At 43.7% G+C, this 15,855-nt stretch overlaps 1 protein-coding gene across 1 annotated transcript in view; it reads left to right on the top strand.

The window, feature by feature from the left end:
* Positions 1-2,027: 2,027 nt before the first annotated feature.
* The window catches only part of LOC146863207 (uncharacterized), a 170,914-nt gene continuing 157,086 nt past the window's right edge, over positions 2,028-15,855 (top strand). Inside the window, exons 1-2 of the mRNA XM_085642648.1 lie at positions 2,028-2,401; positions 2,511-2,587. Of these exons, the coding sequence (XP_085498774.1) occupies positions 2,388-2,401; positions 2,511-2,587 (91 nt within the window). The 5' untranslated portion in view covers positions 2,028-2,387. The remainder of the gene's footprint in view (positions 2,402-2,510; positions 2,588-15,855) is intronic.

The following is a 15,855-nucleotide window of genomic DNA, read 5'->3' as shown; positions in this document are numbered from 1 at the left end:
GAAGTGTTAAAAGGGGTGACGCCTCGGACCACCTCTCTGCAGCGCTGCTCTGTGGCGCTTACTGGAGGTACCTGGTGGGCTAGTTGGCCCCCAGGGACCCTCAGGATTGAAGGGGACTTAATCACCCAATTTACAAAGCGCCAGGGGTCGCGTTTGCACACTTCTTATGTCAGGCCCCACCCCCTCCATGCACCACTGTGCAAAGGAGCCCCCTGGCGCGTTGTAAGTTGGGGGATTAAGTCCCCTTGAATCCTGAGGGTCCCTGGGGGCCAACTAGCCCACCAGGTATCTCCAGAAGGCGCCACAGAGCTGTGTTGCAGAGAGGTGTAAAAAGGGGCGTGGCATCAGACCCCCTCTCTGCAACGCAGCTCTGTGGTGCAAACGGGAGGTGCCTGGTGGGCTAGTTGGCGCCCAGGGACCCTCAGTACTCAAGGGGAATTAATTCCCCAACTAACAACATACCAGGGGGTGCGTTTGCAGTGTGGTGGAGAAAGGGGGCGTGGCCTCCAGCTAGATGACGGCTTTTTTTTTTACAAGGGAGGCTGTGTGGCCCGCCATCTTTTATACTTGTGGGGCCCTGGGGACCCCATCCACTAGGGCCAAACCCCTTTTGATTCATTTATAGAAAAAAAAACGGGCCCCCCTCCTCAGGCAAATTATGGCCCCGGGGACCCATCACCCGGGGCCGGCCTTTCCTTTTTTTTTTTTTCACAGGGGAGGGGGGCTCCTGGGGGCCTGGCCGCTCCGTTGGGGACCGTGGGGGGGAGCCCCAATGCCCCAACGGTCTCGCCGGCTCCACGCATCCTGCGGGAGCCGGCATTGCTTTTCCACAAGGGGAGCGGCTGACATGCAGCTCCCCTTGTTGAAAAGCAATCCTGCTTTGCTTCATTGCAAACAAGAGCAGGTTTCCCTTCTCTCGCTTCAATGAAGCAAAGCAGCATTTGCTATAGCAAGAGCCGCACTGCTCCTGTCCTGCCATAGCAAACAGCAGTGTTCCGGGGTGGGCACCCCGGGACACTGCAGGAGCCGGCCCTGGGGGGTGGCGGTCCCCAGGGCCATCAAGGGCTCCAGGAGGGGGCCGCGTGGCTCCCCTCCCAACATGTTTGAAGCCCCCGGGAGGTGGTGGTCCCCAGGGCTTGGGGCTCTGTAACGGACCCCCAAATTTAAATAATCAGTGCCCCGGGGAGGTGATGGTCCCCGGGGCCTATGGGGAGGCTCGTGCCCTCCCCACACATTTGTTTATTTTTAAAAACTAAGCACCAGGGAGGTGGCGGTCCCTGGGGTGTGTGTGGGGGATCGAGCCCCCCATACATTTTTTAAAATTAAATTAAGAGCCCTGGGGAGGTGGTGGTCCCCGGGGCTGCGGGGGGATGCGTGCCCCAGGGAGGTGGCCCACCCGGGGGCTTAAATACAACGAAGCGTGAAGCCCGTACTCCATTTTTAGGTCTCTGTTAGCTTTGCGAGACATGCAGTATACAGTATAGTGGGGGAAGCTCCGCCCACTTTGCGTCCAAGTTTCTGATTGGCTTAAATTAGAAATGCTGCATCCTAATTTATTTTCGGATTGTTTGTCCAACTTCCTAACAGCCATGTCGTCATTTTTCTCCTTCCATGGCTATTGGCCCCATTACTTTATAAACTCTTTTGTTCCTCTGCCCCCCCACTTCCATCCTGCAGTCTGTAACTTCTCTGCCTAGCACCACACACCCCTACCCCCGATCATGCCTTCTTGAACGCCTACACTTTTGTTTATAATGCAATAGGACCCGCGTAAGACGAGTGTTTTTGCATTTGAAATGCTTGTTTTCTCATGGGATTGGCTGGCTGAGTCTCGCTCTTTATTTTGCCTGACCTGTCCAGGCGGCCATTTTGCGCATGCGTCGTCCAGCAGCTGCTAAACAGACGCTCCTGCGCATTAAGAGGAACTTTAAAAAAAAGCAGCAGAAGCAGAAAACGGAAGTGTAGCGGCCAGAAGACCCTTGACTGGAAGTGAGGGGCCTGGCTACACAGGGGCCGCCATCGTTGTACTGCGCAGGAGGAAGTGACGGGAGCCCAATCCTGCCACACGCAACACCAGCGCCGCTACTCAGCTGCTAGTGGGTCACTTGTTCCTGCGGGTGCAGCGTGGACCCTCTGTAATGACGCCATGGCACAGGCGACCGAAAGGAGATTTTACACAGAATTACTCTGTGCATGTAACTTTATTCGGTCACATCGTTTGAAGCATTGCACAATAGATTCACTGTGCCTTTAAGGCTCATCGGGCATTTAACTTCCGGATAGTGCGCTAACGCTAACAATCACTCTTTGCATGTAATGAGCACTGACGTGGTTTGGAAAAGCGCGGCGTTTTGTTTTTCGCTCTGACTGAAATAACGGCACTGTTTATGACCATACACCAGTAAGCCTTCACATAATTATTCTTTTGCTTATCTCCATGTTATCGGAATGTTTTCCGAGCCGGTTCGGTGCTCAGTATCATTGACATGTGGTTATGTTTTTACGTTCAGGCCGTTCGGACCTGGTCATTTGTACATCAGCCTGTCTTATCTGTTGAGAGACACTGGGTTTCGTGTTTCATCTATTGGTGAGTTTTTGCCTTTGAGCTGTAGTGGCTTTATTTGCCTTGTTCACAGCAGCATACACATGGTTAATTATGCTGGTCTTTCTTTTTTATAGTGAAAGGAATACACTTCATGTATTTGTTCATGTTGCATTACTGTGCATACTTTGAAACCTGGGGAACCAGGTTCGAGTCTCGGCTTCGCCTCAACATCGTGTGTTTCTGGGCAAATCACTTAATCTTCCTACCCTTCAAAAAAACAATCTGGCCGAGAGAAATGTAACTGGTGTTTTTGTAAAGGCCTCCACTACCCTTGCGCCTAGTTCGTGGTATAAAAAAATGCACACAAAAAACACGCTTTCTTGAGACACTGCCAATAACATGTTGCTCATCCCAGAGGCATTTTTCCTTTCACCTAATGCTATTGTTTAGGCGTATGTTCCTTTCACCTTCAATGGAGTGCATGCTTTCAACACATGGCACTTTTACACCACCCGTGACCCGTATGATAAATGTTCTGCTTTGAGCAACTATTGTTATGCATTTTGTAGATTTACATAGAATGTTTTGCACTCTAAGAATAATGAAGGGGCCACTAGAAAGGTCATATGTTTTACACTGATGCACGTTCTATTGTCCCCCCCAGTCCCCACACACAGCTTTCGAGACTCATAAATTATGCATAAAAGTTAAGAAAACAGATTGTTTGCTGGCTCCACAAACACTGGGTTAAGCACTAATGCCATTGTAAACCTATGTAAATATTAGGTTGATTTTGTTTGGGGATAGAGCTATATCATATGACACACACTGCATGCAGGGCAGTGAAGGGTATTAAGTGCAAATTCTTATACACTTTTCTGTATAACACATTATTGGTTTCACAGTCTTCCAAACACATAATCGACCAATAAGAACACGTTTATTTTGTTTTAGACCTTACTTAAACTTTATGGTGAGGTGAGTTTAGTAGCCCCCATGCTCACGCGCAGAAGCGGCAAGAAAGGAGCGATGGGTAGTCCGTCTTCTTTGTCTAGCTACCAGTCCTTCCAGGGCAGTTGTGCTAGGAACAGTAACTAGAGCTATGTCCTTGCAGCCCCTGTACAAGCCGTGTGAGTCCCGGCGGGGTCCGCCTGCCTCCAGCGCTTTTCAGTGAGTACCGACACAACATCTTCTGCAGTTTGTAAGAAACTGACACGCTGCTGCTCTCTTAGAAAACATGCCCTCCACCCCAGCCAAAAAACATGACTTCTGTAATCTTATTTTCTCCATCCGTGTTTTTTTTTCTGCCCAAAGTCCAAGGTGTTTGTCCTGTCAGTTCTACTCGCATGTGTATCGCTTAAGGTTTGGATCCCCCCGCCTTTCAAGAACAAGTGCCAGAACTTTTGAGTTTTGCCCAGGGCAGTCGAGACATTAATAAACATTGTAACATGGACTTTTTTTGTGGCTGGCAAAGTTATCTACTTTTGTCTGTATTCTCAGACTAACTGCCTTTTACAAAGGGGTTACACGGACATCCTGCTTAGCCACAGATAGTCAACATACGTACAACAGCCTTCAACATTTTGACCACTCAGATAAGGGAGAAACATTCATCACACCCTAGTACCCAACAATTCCTATTCACTTCTAGCTTGACTCCGAAGGTGCACTTGGTCCTTCAGAATATGATTCCAAGCAGAGTGTTTCATCTATCAATGTGTCTGGATCACTTCTACCTAGAGGGTTCCTATCCTAGTTAGCTAAGTAGGCAAACAGGCTTGTGATCTAATGTGTGGTAAGTGTTCCATCAAGACCCTCATGGACCACTGGTATCCAGGCGATCCCCTTGTTCCATGAAAACGTTCGGTGGGTAGGGCCTAGTAGTATTAGAGGTGTGCAAGCCTGTAAAGTTCGGGGTCTGGCTGGACATTAAGAGCCAAACCGAAAGCTGAGTCATCGCAATATTTATTATGTAAAGTTCAGAGCAGATGGCATGGATACATGTTATAATTCTTTAAAATTTGGGATTATATATTTTCTTTTTCATCAACGTTTGTGTTTCAGTAAAATGCAATAGATGATATCAGTGTAGTCAATGGCATTTGTTGAAAGTAATTGTTTCTTAACTTAAACATAGGAATATTCGAGAATACTTCTGCTCCGTAACCATGTTGTCCTGAGTCAGCCAAAGAAGATATCAGTTTGTCATGGGAACTGCAGTGTTGCTATATGTGAAGAAATATTGCTGCCTACTAAACCATACATAAGTGACTTTCTTGTAGCACCCATCCTTGGCTGAATGACTTCATGGTGCTCTCTAGCTTGCCGCTCTTGAAAAAATAGGCACTATAAAGTAAAAATATTTGATAAGTGAAGGAGCTTTGTTTTAAACCCTAGTTTCCTGGTCACATATTGTACAATTCAGCCTTTTACATATTGTATTATATTGTAGCACAGCATATATATAGTGCCTATATCCCCTATGCGGGGTGCTAAAGTTCTTGCCTACATGAGTAGCACACTACAGTATGTAGGGTGTGTGGTTGGAAGTATGTTGTTTTTGTTTAAATTGTGTTTTTTTTTGTCATGTGATGCACAATAACCACAGATTTGTGGCTATCCTGATATAGAACACAGCGCATAGCAGTTTGTTGGATGGTGAAGTGTAAGAGCTCTGCAGGTATATCATGATATAGTGTGCCTAGCTGGTTACTGCACTGAGTTGTTCAATCTAAGATTTTGTGTTTAGTTTTGGTTCCAAGCTGGCATGGTTGGGGGGAGAGAGAGAAGCGATCTGGACATTTTTATTATCATCCCATTTCTGAGTGTTTGTGTGAGATGTAAAGAAGCATACATATTTGGGTCCTGCAGTAAATGTACTATATTGAATTCCTCCAAAATTGTGCACTAATAGGTGACAGATCTCGTTAGTATGTCATACATGTTCATTTAGTAGTACAGTGCTGGTGATGGACAACCCTATTTGCAGATATGTGTATTTAATAGATATACTTTTTCTTTGTACTTGGAACTGCACATGTTTGAAATATCTAAATGACAAAGACCTATGTTGGTAAAAGCAAAAATGATCTATTATGTGCCCCCAACAAATCTGGGGGTGTTCCCAAACCTGGCGAGTCACGCAGTTTGGTGCTTACTTTCCCTCCTTGTTAAAGAACAGTAGATGTTTCAGCACCCAGGCTAATGTGCTGCATAGCTAAATACATATGAGGTCCCAAAGGCGAGACCGATTGCATTGCAAATACTTGGTTTTTTTTCTCGGCAGGATTCGCGCACCCAGCGCAAATTCTGCAGTTTTTGTTTTTAAAAAAATGCTTTTTTGGGCCCTGGGGGTCCTTGTGGGACCTAGGGGGTCAGAGTGTTCTTACCCTGCCCCTTTTTCTTCATTTTACACTTTGTTTCACTGTTTTCTTAGCTGCCAACACTTCCTGGTTTAGAGTATTGGCAGCCAATCAGAGTGAAGCTCGTGCCTGGGAGGGTTTGCGAACCCACCGCGGTCATAGATATCAAAACTTTTTCTTTTTCTATTTTCTCAGGAACTACTGAACGGATTTACACCATTTAAAAAAAGGTCTCTTTCTGAACCAAGGGCTACCTTTTTGCTAAATTTGGTGTCATTCCGTTCAGCAGTTTGGGCTGTAGCTTTGTCTAAAATTCCCTACGGAAATTAACATGGGGAAAATGTGTTTTGGGACCCACCTTTTTTCTCGGCCCTCACGTAACAAATCACCCCGAAACCTTTAAGACAGGAGCAGACCAGAGCGGCCAACTAGTTTTGAAAATTTCACGAAGATTCGTCAACCGGCGCCAAAGTTATCGGGAAAAGAAAAAACACTTTTTGAATAGAAACAAGGTCCTAACTATAACTACCTACTGGCGACCGCCGGTAGGTAATAGATATATATATTTTGGCATTCTGGAGTCAGTTTGGAAAGTTGAATGCCACATGGTTACCCCTGTCCAACGACCACCTGCACTAACCAAGGTGGAGCAGGATTCCAAGTCTTCTAGATTTGAGGGGTTTAAGTGGAGTAGCTAGTAGTCACAGACACCTTCAGCCCTCAAAACAAGGTTCTGAGGTGTTGATGCACCATTTTCTGATCAGGAATATAAACGCTGTGATAAATGTATCTCCAGCCCAATTGTAAAACAGCAAGTCCCAGATTTACTAAGCCCTTGTGTTGCCATTGCATCCCGCAAGTACACACAAGGCAACGCAAAGGCTTAAGTGATATTTACTAAGCCACACAAAGCCACCTTGTGTGGCTCTGTGTGCTTAGTAAATCCAGAGTGATTGAAGGCCTTGCGTTACTTTGCAATGGGATTTGCACTAATGCACCAATATCCACGGTTCCCATGCATTGTGACACATTCCCAGATTTACTAAGGGTAATAATCCTGGGAATGCATCGAAATGCTAAGCTATCTAAACACCTTTATTTCTCCTTGTTATTTCTTCTTACTACATGTGATGCATTCTGAAGCGCACATAAAAACAAAAAAATGCCTCAGGGTTGTTATTGTGCAGGAAGATACCACTTCCTTCACAAAAACGATCCTGCCTGTTATGCAGGCACCCTTGCACCATGGTGCATGGGTGCCTGTGTTAGCTCTAGCGCCAGGCTGCACACAGTTTGCCAGCACAAAGAGATAATAGGAATGCACCATATTTGAGTAAATATGGAGCATTCCGGCTCTCTCCATTTGATACCACACAGCACATTGTCTTGCTGCATTGCATTTTGTCAAATGTTAGTAAATCTGGCCCTAAATACACATGCCCTACATTTTAAATGCCAATCATTCTACCCCATGGGCATTCAGAGTCTGCCTTAGGGGTGACATTTCAGCACTAAAAGGAAGTGTTCAGCCTGGCAAAAGGTTTGTTTTGCTAGGTAGAAATGGCAGTTTAAAATTGCATGCAGGCTGCAATGGCAGGCCTAATGCATGCTTTAGAGGGCCACTTAAGTAATAGGTGCAATGAGTGGTGCAGGCCCACTTGTAGTGTTTAATTTACAAGTCCTGGGTATATTTAGTACCACTTTACTAGGGACTTACAAGTAAACTAAATGTGACAGTTTGGTGTAAGCCAGTGTTACCATGTTTTCATGTTAGACCAGGTAAGCAGTGGTAAAGTACACACAAGCTTAAGGGCAACAAAACAGATTTCAGCACACAGGAGGAGAGAAGGCAAAATGTTTTGGGGGAGACCACGTCAAAGGCTGTCATGTTGAACAATTCTCATTTATCCACTTCAGACCCACAACTGAATTACACAGGCTGCAATCGCACACTGTGGCCATGCACCATTCAAGCTTTTGTTACCATCAGGCTGGTTTCCCCACCCACAGGACCCCGTAATGTACCGGAGGTATGTAAACCACTCTGTCACCCACCAGCAGGTCTCCCAACACCCATTAAATCAGAAAGTGATGATATAGGTCCAAACATTATGACAGGGCCGTTGCATAACCAAAGTCAAAGGTGAAAATGTATATATTCATGATCCCTCATATCAATACCTACCCCCACTTTAAGTAAAATAAACCTTCCTTACACTGCAAAGAGAACTGACTCCAGCAATGTGTCATGGCGTTAGGTGAGCAATAAGTGAGATGTGAAATGTGTGTGTGTGTGTGTGTGTGTGTGTGTGCGCGCGTGCATGTGTGTGTGTGTGCGCGTGCGTGCGTGTGTGTGTGTATAAAGATAAAGGAGCAGTGGAACCATGCTCTTACAGCTTGACGGGGGAAAGACATAAGGGAAGGTGGGGTTGGGGAGAAATGAGCAGAGCTGACAAACCCCAGAGGTGAGGTGCGAGTCAGGTCATGGATGCAGTCCAGGAGGATGAGAGGCATGCTTATCTCTATGCTGGAGAGTCTGGGCCTCACAAAGGAACCAAATCTCTGCTTCCATCTCCTGTCTGCTCTGCAATGACCTTCAGAAGTGTCTGCCGCCCCAACAACAGACATCTGAGCCTCAACATCTGTATCCTGGTGTGGGGGACAGTAAACTTAGAAAGAACAACACAAGAGGGATTGGATGAAGGAGACCTTCAGCCACCGTTGTTGTTAAGAGAATGGGTAGACATTGCCGGTGGAGGAAGTGGCTGCAGCATGAGGCAATGTTGGTACCTCACCAGTCAACACCAAACTGTGATCTTCAGCCTCTATCCTGACACTCCTCCTGGGCTTTAGTGTGATGAATCACTACCACCTCTCTATTTGCGCTTGACTCCTGCAAGGCTCTGCTCTGGTCATGGTTTCTCGTTAAATGGCCATGAGCTAGTAGTCCTGTTCTTCCTCCTCTTTCTTCTGTATCCATGGTGGGTTTTCCCTCCCACGGCCATTGTCATCCCTCACTCAGTAGATGACAGGGTGAGCTCCCCTGTCTGACTGCTGCCTGGGCAAAAACGTATAGACAAAGGCCTATTAGGCAACTTAATAACTTACACTTGATATCACAACATGTGAAAGTGCATGAGGCACATATGGAAGTCCACAGCATGCACAATGCAGAGTCAGTCCTTAAAGTAGCTGACATGCTGTAATGCTCCTGTTACCATGTGAACTGAGACACATTTTTCTCAGTATTGTGAAGACAATCATAACTCAAGCAAACATGTCATAGATGCCTACTCTAAATTGGGGTGTGTATCAGCAACATTGATTAACCATACACCTTTAAATGTGGCCATTGACATACCATTCATGTTTGAGGATTGCAAGGTAAGTTCTTGATGAGACATGCAACAATTAACCATCAATATATTCAGATTATTTTACTCGGGTACTGTGCATTAGCATATGGCAGTGCAACACAGAGGTAGTCCATCTATTGAAATATGCTGGGTTTTTCATTGTTCCATCAATCTTGCATGGCCAAACAGCCTGAGTTGTGATATCAGAGTGATGTATGTCAATTTACAATTGTACACATAGCACAACTGTACATCATGTGTGGTTCCCAATACATAAACTTGAACCCCAAAAAAGCATATCAATGATAAGTTAGACATTAATGTTATTAATGACAGTGCACCTCCTTCTGCCTTTGTTGCTGAGTTGTGCAATACACAAACTATGCATTTCTAACCTCAGTGTACACAAGTCATTGCCTATGCACAATATATCCTAGATTTAGGAGATAGGGACTCTTTCCAACTTAGAACAGGAAGCAATGTTACATCAACAACTTTCCTCACATGATGTGGTACAAACATGATTATTATCATGTTGATACACAGCAGAAACGCAATAGCTCCAAATGACATGGAATTAAATTGACTCATAATCTTCAGGATGCTCATGTGCCTGCAGTTGAGAACTTGGGAGCAGGTTAGTGTCAGGACTCTGCTACAGTGGGTAAGCCAGGGTAAAGGCTTTCTGGAGGTCCTCCTGTACCTCCCAGGCATCTCAACCATTTTGGGAAGCAAGCCCTATCACAGAGTGCTTCCTACCAATGTTCTGCCAGATCGCAAGCTTCCCCTTTTGGCCAAGCAGGTCATCTGCAGACCCATACGAAGGAGGTAGTTTGAAAGAATCTCTTCACTGAGATGCTCTACCATAAAACTGGGGGCTCTTTCACACAGTTTCCAGTTTTTCTGCAGTTCGCAGAGCAACAGAATGTGCTTGGATACTGTTCAGTTTTGACCAGTTTGGACAGGAAATGGTATATTCCCAAGTTAGGCCCATGTAGCGAAGCACCTTATTTCTTACATTGTCCTCACAAATAACATTTTCAGCTGTGAGCTTTTGCACATATTTGCGTGTGCGACATTGTTGGATTAGTTTCCCTAAAATGAAACCTTTTTATACCTCTAGCTTCGCACAACATAATCACAATGCCCTGAACTTCATGTACAAGGTCTTGTTTTGCGCTTTATACAAATGTCATCACTATCTTCAACCACGGGGTGACAGGGCTATCGACATATCCATAAAATCACTAATCTATACACACATCGCAAGTCTGGTTTCTATTATAAAATATGAGCATCGCGATAGATTAGTAGAGGAGGCACTTCCGCTAACACCGAGGGTCCTTGCATACTGAGAAAATCACCACGCAGTGGTCTGACATCTCGTAAGGGGTGTCCAGTTTGTGACCAAGACGGGGTCCTTCACTGTATCCAGTCAGGTAATGGACCATCTCTTGGGGCGATTCTTGGCTCTACATCTACACACACTCTAGGTACACTTAGAGTAGGGTTTGCATAGTAGCAGTACGCTCGATTACTGCCTTGTTTCATATGCCTGAATATATACATTGTTTTAGCACCATGGTAGAACTCTATCTACTATTTACCCTATTGGCGCTTGTAATCACATTTATCTGCTTCTGTCTACTCATCATTGCAGCACGCATATTTTGTGTAAGAGTAACGCTGGTTCAATAAGTATTATTGAAAACGTCCCTCTGTGTATTCTCTGTATATTTCTCTGAGAATAAGTGAGCACAAGTGACTGAGCAAAAAGTTCTGTACTGTTTCCACAATCCCTGAGGGATTAGGTTTGTCATGTTCAGTGGTTGCCAGAAGGTGTTCGCTCCCTGGTAGGTTAGGGAGGGTTATGGTGGCACTTTGAACTAGCTGGTCTACAGGCCAACGTATCCTGCGGGGGTGTCCGGAATCAGTCTTGGCACCAAGCCCCTAGTTTATGTTTTCCAAACAATGCGCAGATTCTATGGATTAGTAGGAAATACATGACAGAATGGCTGTTTATTTCACAAGTGTGTTCTAAATTGATAAAGTACATAAAATGTACATAAAATCATGACATAAAAACGGTCATAATTTAACACACGTTTGAATAGTTATTGCAACTAGATGCAGCCATGTGTGAATGCCACATAAACATGTAAAGTGACTGCGTTGTATGGAATTGTATGAAAGAATGTCGCATAAACAATATAGTGACACCAGAAAATCGTGTGAAAAATATTGTCTACAAAATAATCGAGTTTAAATACTTGGTATCTGGTCTACCATAATATTAGGGATAGACATAACTTGCTGCTGCATAATCGCATGAAATTACAGCAAATTTACACAAGATTACGCAGAATTACGCTCTGCATGTAACTTAGGATTCCGTGATATCTTCTTAGTGCAAAATGAATCCTCATGTCTAAAATTGACCCAATAGTGCATTTTTATGCTAAGAAAATGGCGCTAAATGCAACAGAACACGAACAGCAGCAGCCAGCAGCCTCTCGCGCTCGCAAAATTCCTTGTTCCTGTGCCTCTGTAGTAGGAGTGTCAAAAATATTGTGGGAGAGAACATTGTCAAATAAATGGTAAGAATATCAAAATTCTAATATATAGCATTATGAGAAATGTATGTCAAATGTTAAACTAGAAAATAGTGATATAATTATGAAGAAAAAGTTATAAAAAGTAACGTAATAAAATATTAATAAAATGTATACATATACCTTTTTTATGTATAAAAACAATAATCAAACAATTTGTAAAATACATTAAAATAAATATATTAAAAATAACTTATCTGTAAGAATTTGCCAATATATACATAACAAAAACATATATAAACTAATATTAATTTTATTTAGTACTGTGAACTTAAAAAATGTATAAACGCATACATATTTTTGTAAAAATAAAAAATATTTCAACAATGTTTGAAAAAGTATATAATATTAACAATAATGTAGGGCCTTATTACGAGTTTGGTGGACTTGCACCCGCGTGGCTTTTGCAGTGGTCTTCCTGCCCGCTGCCTTGGCGGTCTGACTTTATGATTACAATCCTGACGGGAACTCGGCTACAAGACTGCCGCTGGACCACGGCCGAGTCTTTTGGTACCACGTTGGTGGTGGGAAAGCCAGAGGTGGGTCTTGGAGGCAGTCTCGACAAGCTTTCTGCCATCTGGATTACGATCTGCCTTCCCGTCGAGCTTTTCCTGGCAGGACACTGCCATGCACAAGTCAACGGAAAGGCAGGAAAAGAGGTGAAAACTCACCTTTTTCGGGGCCCCACTTCGGAATCTGTGTCGGACACCATTGTCCAGGTCCCTTCAGTGCGGATGCCACCAGATCACGATGTTGCTGCAGGATTTGAAGGTAGGCTTCACCGTCTCTTTTCCTATGTAGTACATGGTAACAGTTTGTTATATTTACCATGCCACAAAACATTCAGTACACATGACCTACATATACATTACGAAACATACACAACAGATAAGCACACGTTGTACGTACCTATCTTTCCAGCAGCAAAATGTCACACCACCGAGACTCTTCCGCCAAGAGATGGCCAGGCCATCGGGAACATCGTAATCGGCACGCGGTATACTACCAGCCCGACAACGTGAAGTACTGGCAGCCAACAGAGAAGACCGCGACAGCCTCCTGTCGGAAGACTCGTACGCAAGCCTTTAATATTCAAAATTAACTAGCATATTAACAATAACATATATCACAAATAATGAAAAATAAAATAAGTACTAAAAAATAAAAATTAAATGAAAAACATTTTGTACAAAAATAATACAATCATGAAATAAAATAAATACAAAATATTAAAAATGAAAAACAAAACAACAGTAGCAAAAGTGCTGGACATCAAAAGAATAAGATTATCTATGGAGTGATTAGATTTCCTATTTCCACTTCAATGAAAGCCATAGCACGGAATGTGTTGGACTTCGGAAGGGTTATATTTATTATTCCCATTTCTGTGTAATAAAAAGCAGGGAAAATGTTGAACTTTGGAGGTGTTACATTAAGTGTTACGCACCAACATAAGCAAAATAAGGGAATGTGTGGGACTTTGGAGGGGTTACATTTGCTATTCTCACTCCAACGTAAGCAAAAGCAGGGAAGGGACAGTATTGACTTTGGAAAGGTTAGATTTACTGTTCCCACACCAATATAGGCAGCAGTAGGAAAAGTGTTGGACATTGGAGGGGTTAGGTTTACTATTCCGACTCCAATATAAACAACGGTAGTGAAAATATTCCCACTCCAAATTAAGCAAAAACTTGAAAAAAGTGGGGCTTAGGAAATGTTACATCGATCATACCATCATGGACAACCAATTACCATGACACTTTATACAGGGAGCACTTGCACTTTGACACTGTTTAGCAGTGTCCAAAGCATCTAAGTTGGCAACACCATGTCAGACAAAAGGTCTAGGGGAAAAGCAAAAAGTTTAGGGACTTTAGCCAAAAAGGGCCATGTCCTACACCCCTCCTCCTGCCTCTTTCTCCTTCTCCCACCAGCCACCTCGTCCCTGTCCACTCCACATATTTCTCCTACATGCCACTCGACATAATTCACACCCATTGCGTGCACGAGATACTACTGTACATTTGTTTTCGAATTGGGGTTTTTATGAATTGGAAAATATTACATTCTAGGCAGATGCCACATGCAATATTGCAAATAGACAGAAATAGCTTTGTGAAGACGCCCAAAGTGCTCATTTCCCACTCCAGTGCTTTCACAGTGCTAGTGACTTCCCCCTACATGAGTTGCTTGGCGGGCACACTGTGTAGCCCAGCATAGGACTCCACTTTGAATCTTGCTAGGTCTGCAGCTTTTTCATTCTTTTTGGATAACTTAGCATCAACCTTGCAACAATGTTCCAGGTCTCAGTAGTCAACTGCTGAAACAGAAAAAGAGACCTGCGGTTATGCCTGCCAGGTGTGTATGTGTTCTGGCAATTAAAAACAGTGATGTCGGGGAATCAAAAGCAGCCCAGGCCAAATTCAATTAGTTCCTGCCCATTTGACCTCTATCTCTCTTTCCATGCATCCTTTCTCTGTTTCTCTCTTCTTACACTCTCTGTCCACTCACTCACCCCTCTCTCTTTGTCCCCTCTACCTGCTGTAAATAATGTCGGGGAGTTGGGGAAAGTGACAGGGAATTCAGCGGCAGCCCTGGTCCTTCAAAAAACCAGCCTCTAATGGCCCCCAACCCACCAGGGAAATACCCGATGGGATAAGTGGCCAGTCCAGCCCTGATTATACACCTGTGTGTATGGAATCACCGTCACTGCACTCGATTTCTGCTGTGGAATTTTCCAGGTGGATCTTAAGTTTTAATAGATGTGCACACATTTGCAGGCTGTCTGACATTTTTCACTGTGCAGATTCACATGGTTGCAATCATGGGCTTTTCCGAAATTCGAAATACAGGCATTTAGATTCCCAATCAGATTAATTTGTGGATTTACATTTCTGCCCTAATAAATTTGCATTTATTAATTTGACCGTATAATTTTACAGAATTAATTTTCATTTGTAAAGTCCTCGTATATGTGTATACTTACACATTCAGCTTGCCTCTTAGAAGCTTCAGATGGATTGTCTGTGAAACCTTTTTTAAGTGGTGTGGACCCTAAACACCTCTGGGGTGCTGGTCCATAAAACATACAAAAATCATGTTACATTTAATAATGGGTGTGGACCCTAAACATCTCTGGGGTGCTGGTCCATAAAACATACAAAAATCATGTTAAATGTAATAATGCCAGTGTATTAAAACATATCACATCAAAAAGTTGGCAATAAAGTTAGAGCTTATGTTTTTTAGTTCTGTCCATTCCCTCTCCTATCTCAATAATTTTTTGTTTCTAGCAAATTACCATGAAGATTGACACTCAAATCTTGTTTATAACCTCTATGTGGTGCGCTATTTATATATCTTTATACAAAGAGGCAGCAAGGAGTCTTTATTATCAGAAGGTCAAATATTGGGTGGATAATATGGTAAAGAATCGAGTTGCGGCTACCAGTGAATAAGGTCACCCCTTTACATCATCACCACTTTTTGCTGCTGATCATTGTACAGACGGTGCTTAAGTAGATATTCTATGTCAGGACCGGAGGCTCCAATTATGCTTCTCATTTGTTTACATATATTTTCTCAGCAGTCAATAAAAATAAAGTAACCAAGATACTACAATACCCATGAATACATTATGGGTCACATAGAGAGTGTCCCCTATATAATCTCCAGCCAAGGTGACAGTGTCCTCTTTCTTTGCTGCGCCGTAGCCAGTTAAGTGCTTTCACATTATACCTCTTTGCATGTTATATGGCTAAGGTCTATGGGTTAATATTGTCAGGCAAATGTTCAGTTTACTTTTGTTGTGATTTCTACCACGTCTAGATTGTGCTCCTGCTCAGGAGCTGCGCCGCTTGATTACCGCTTATCTTGCTTTCAGCGCAGTCGAAGGCGTGTTCTTTTGCGCAGCTCTCCGGCTCCCCGACTGGGCATATTTCGCCCGTGTCCGCTGATCTGTGGAGCGGGAGGAAGAGAGC

Source organism: Triturus cristatus, chromosome 2_2 (assembly GCF_964204655.1).
Source record: "Triturus cristatus chromosome 2_2, aTriCri1.1, whole genome shotgun sequence".
Classification (NCBI taxonomy): Eukaryota; Metazoa; Chordata; class Amphibia; order Caudata; family Salamandridae; genus Triturus; species Triturus cristatus.
The sequence above is the reverse complement of the archived record's forward strand: the minus strand, read 5'-3'. Positions and strand labels throughout refer to the sequence as shown.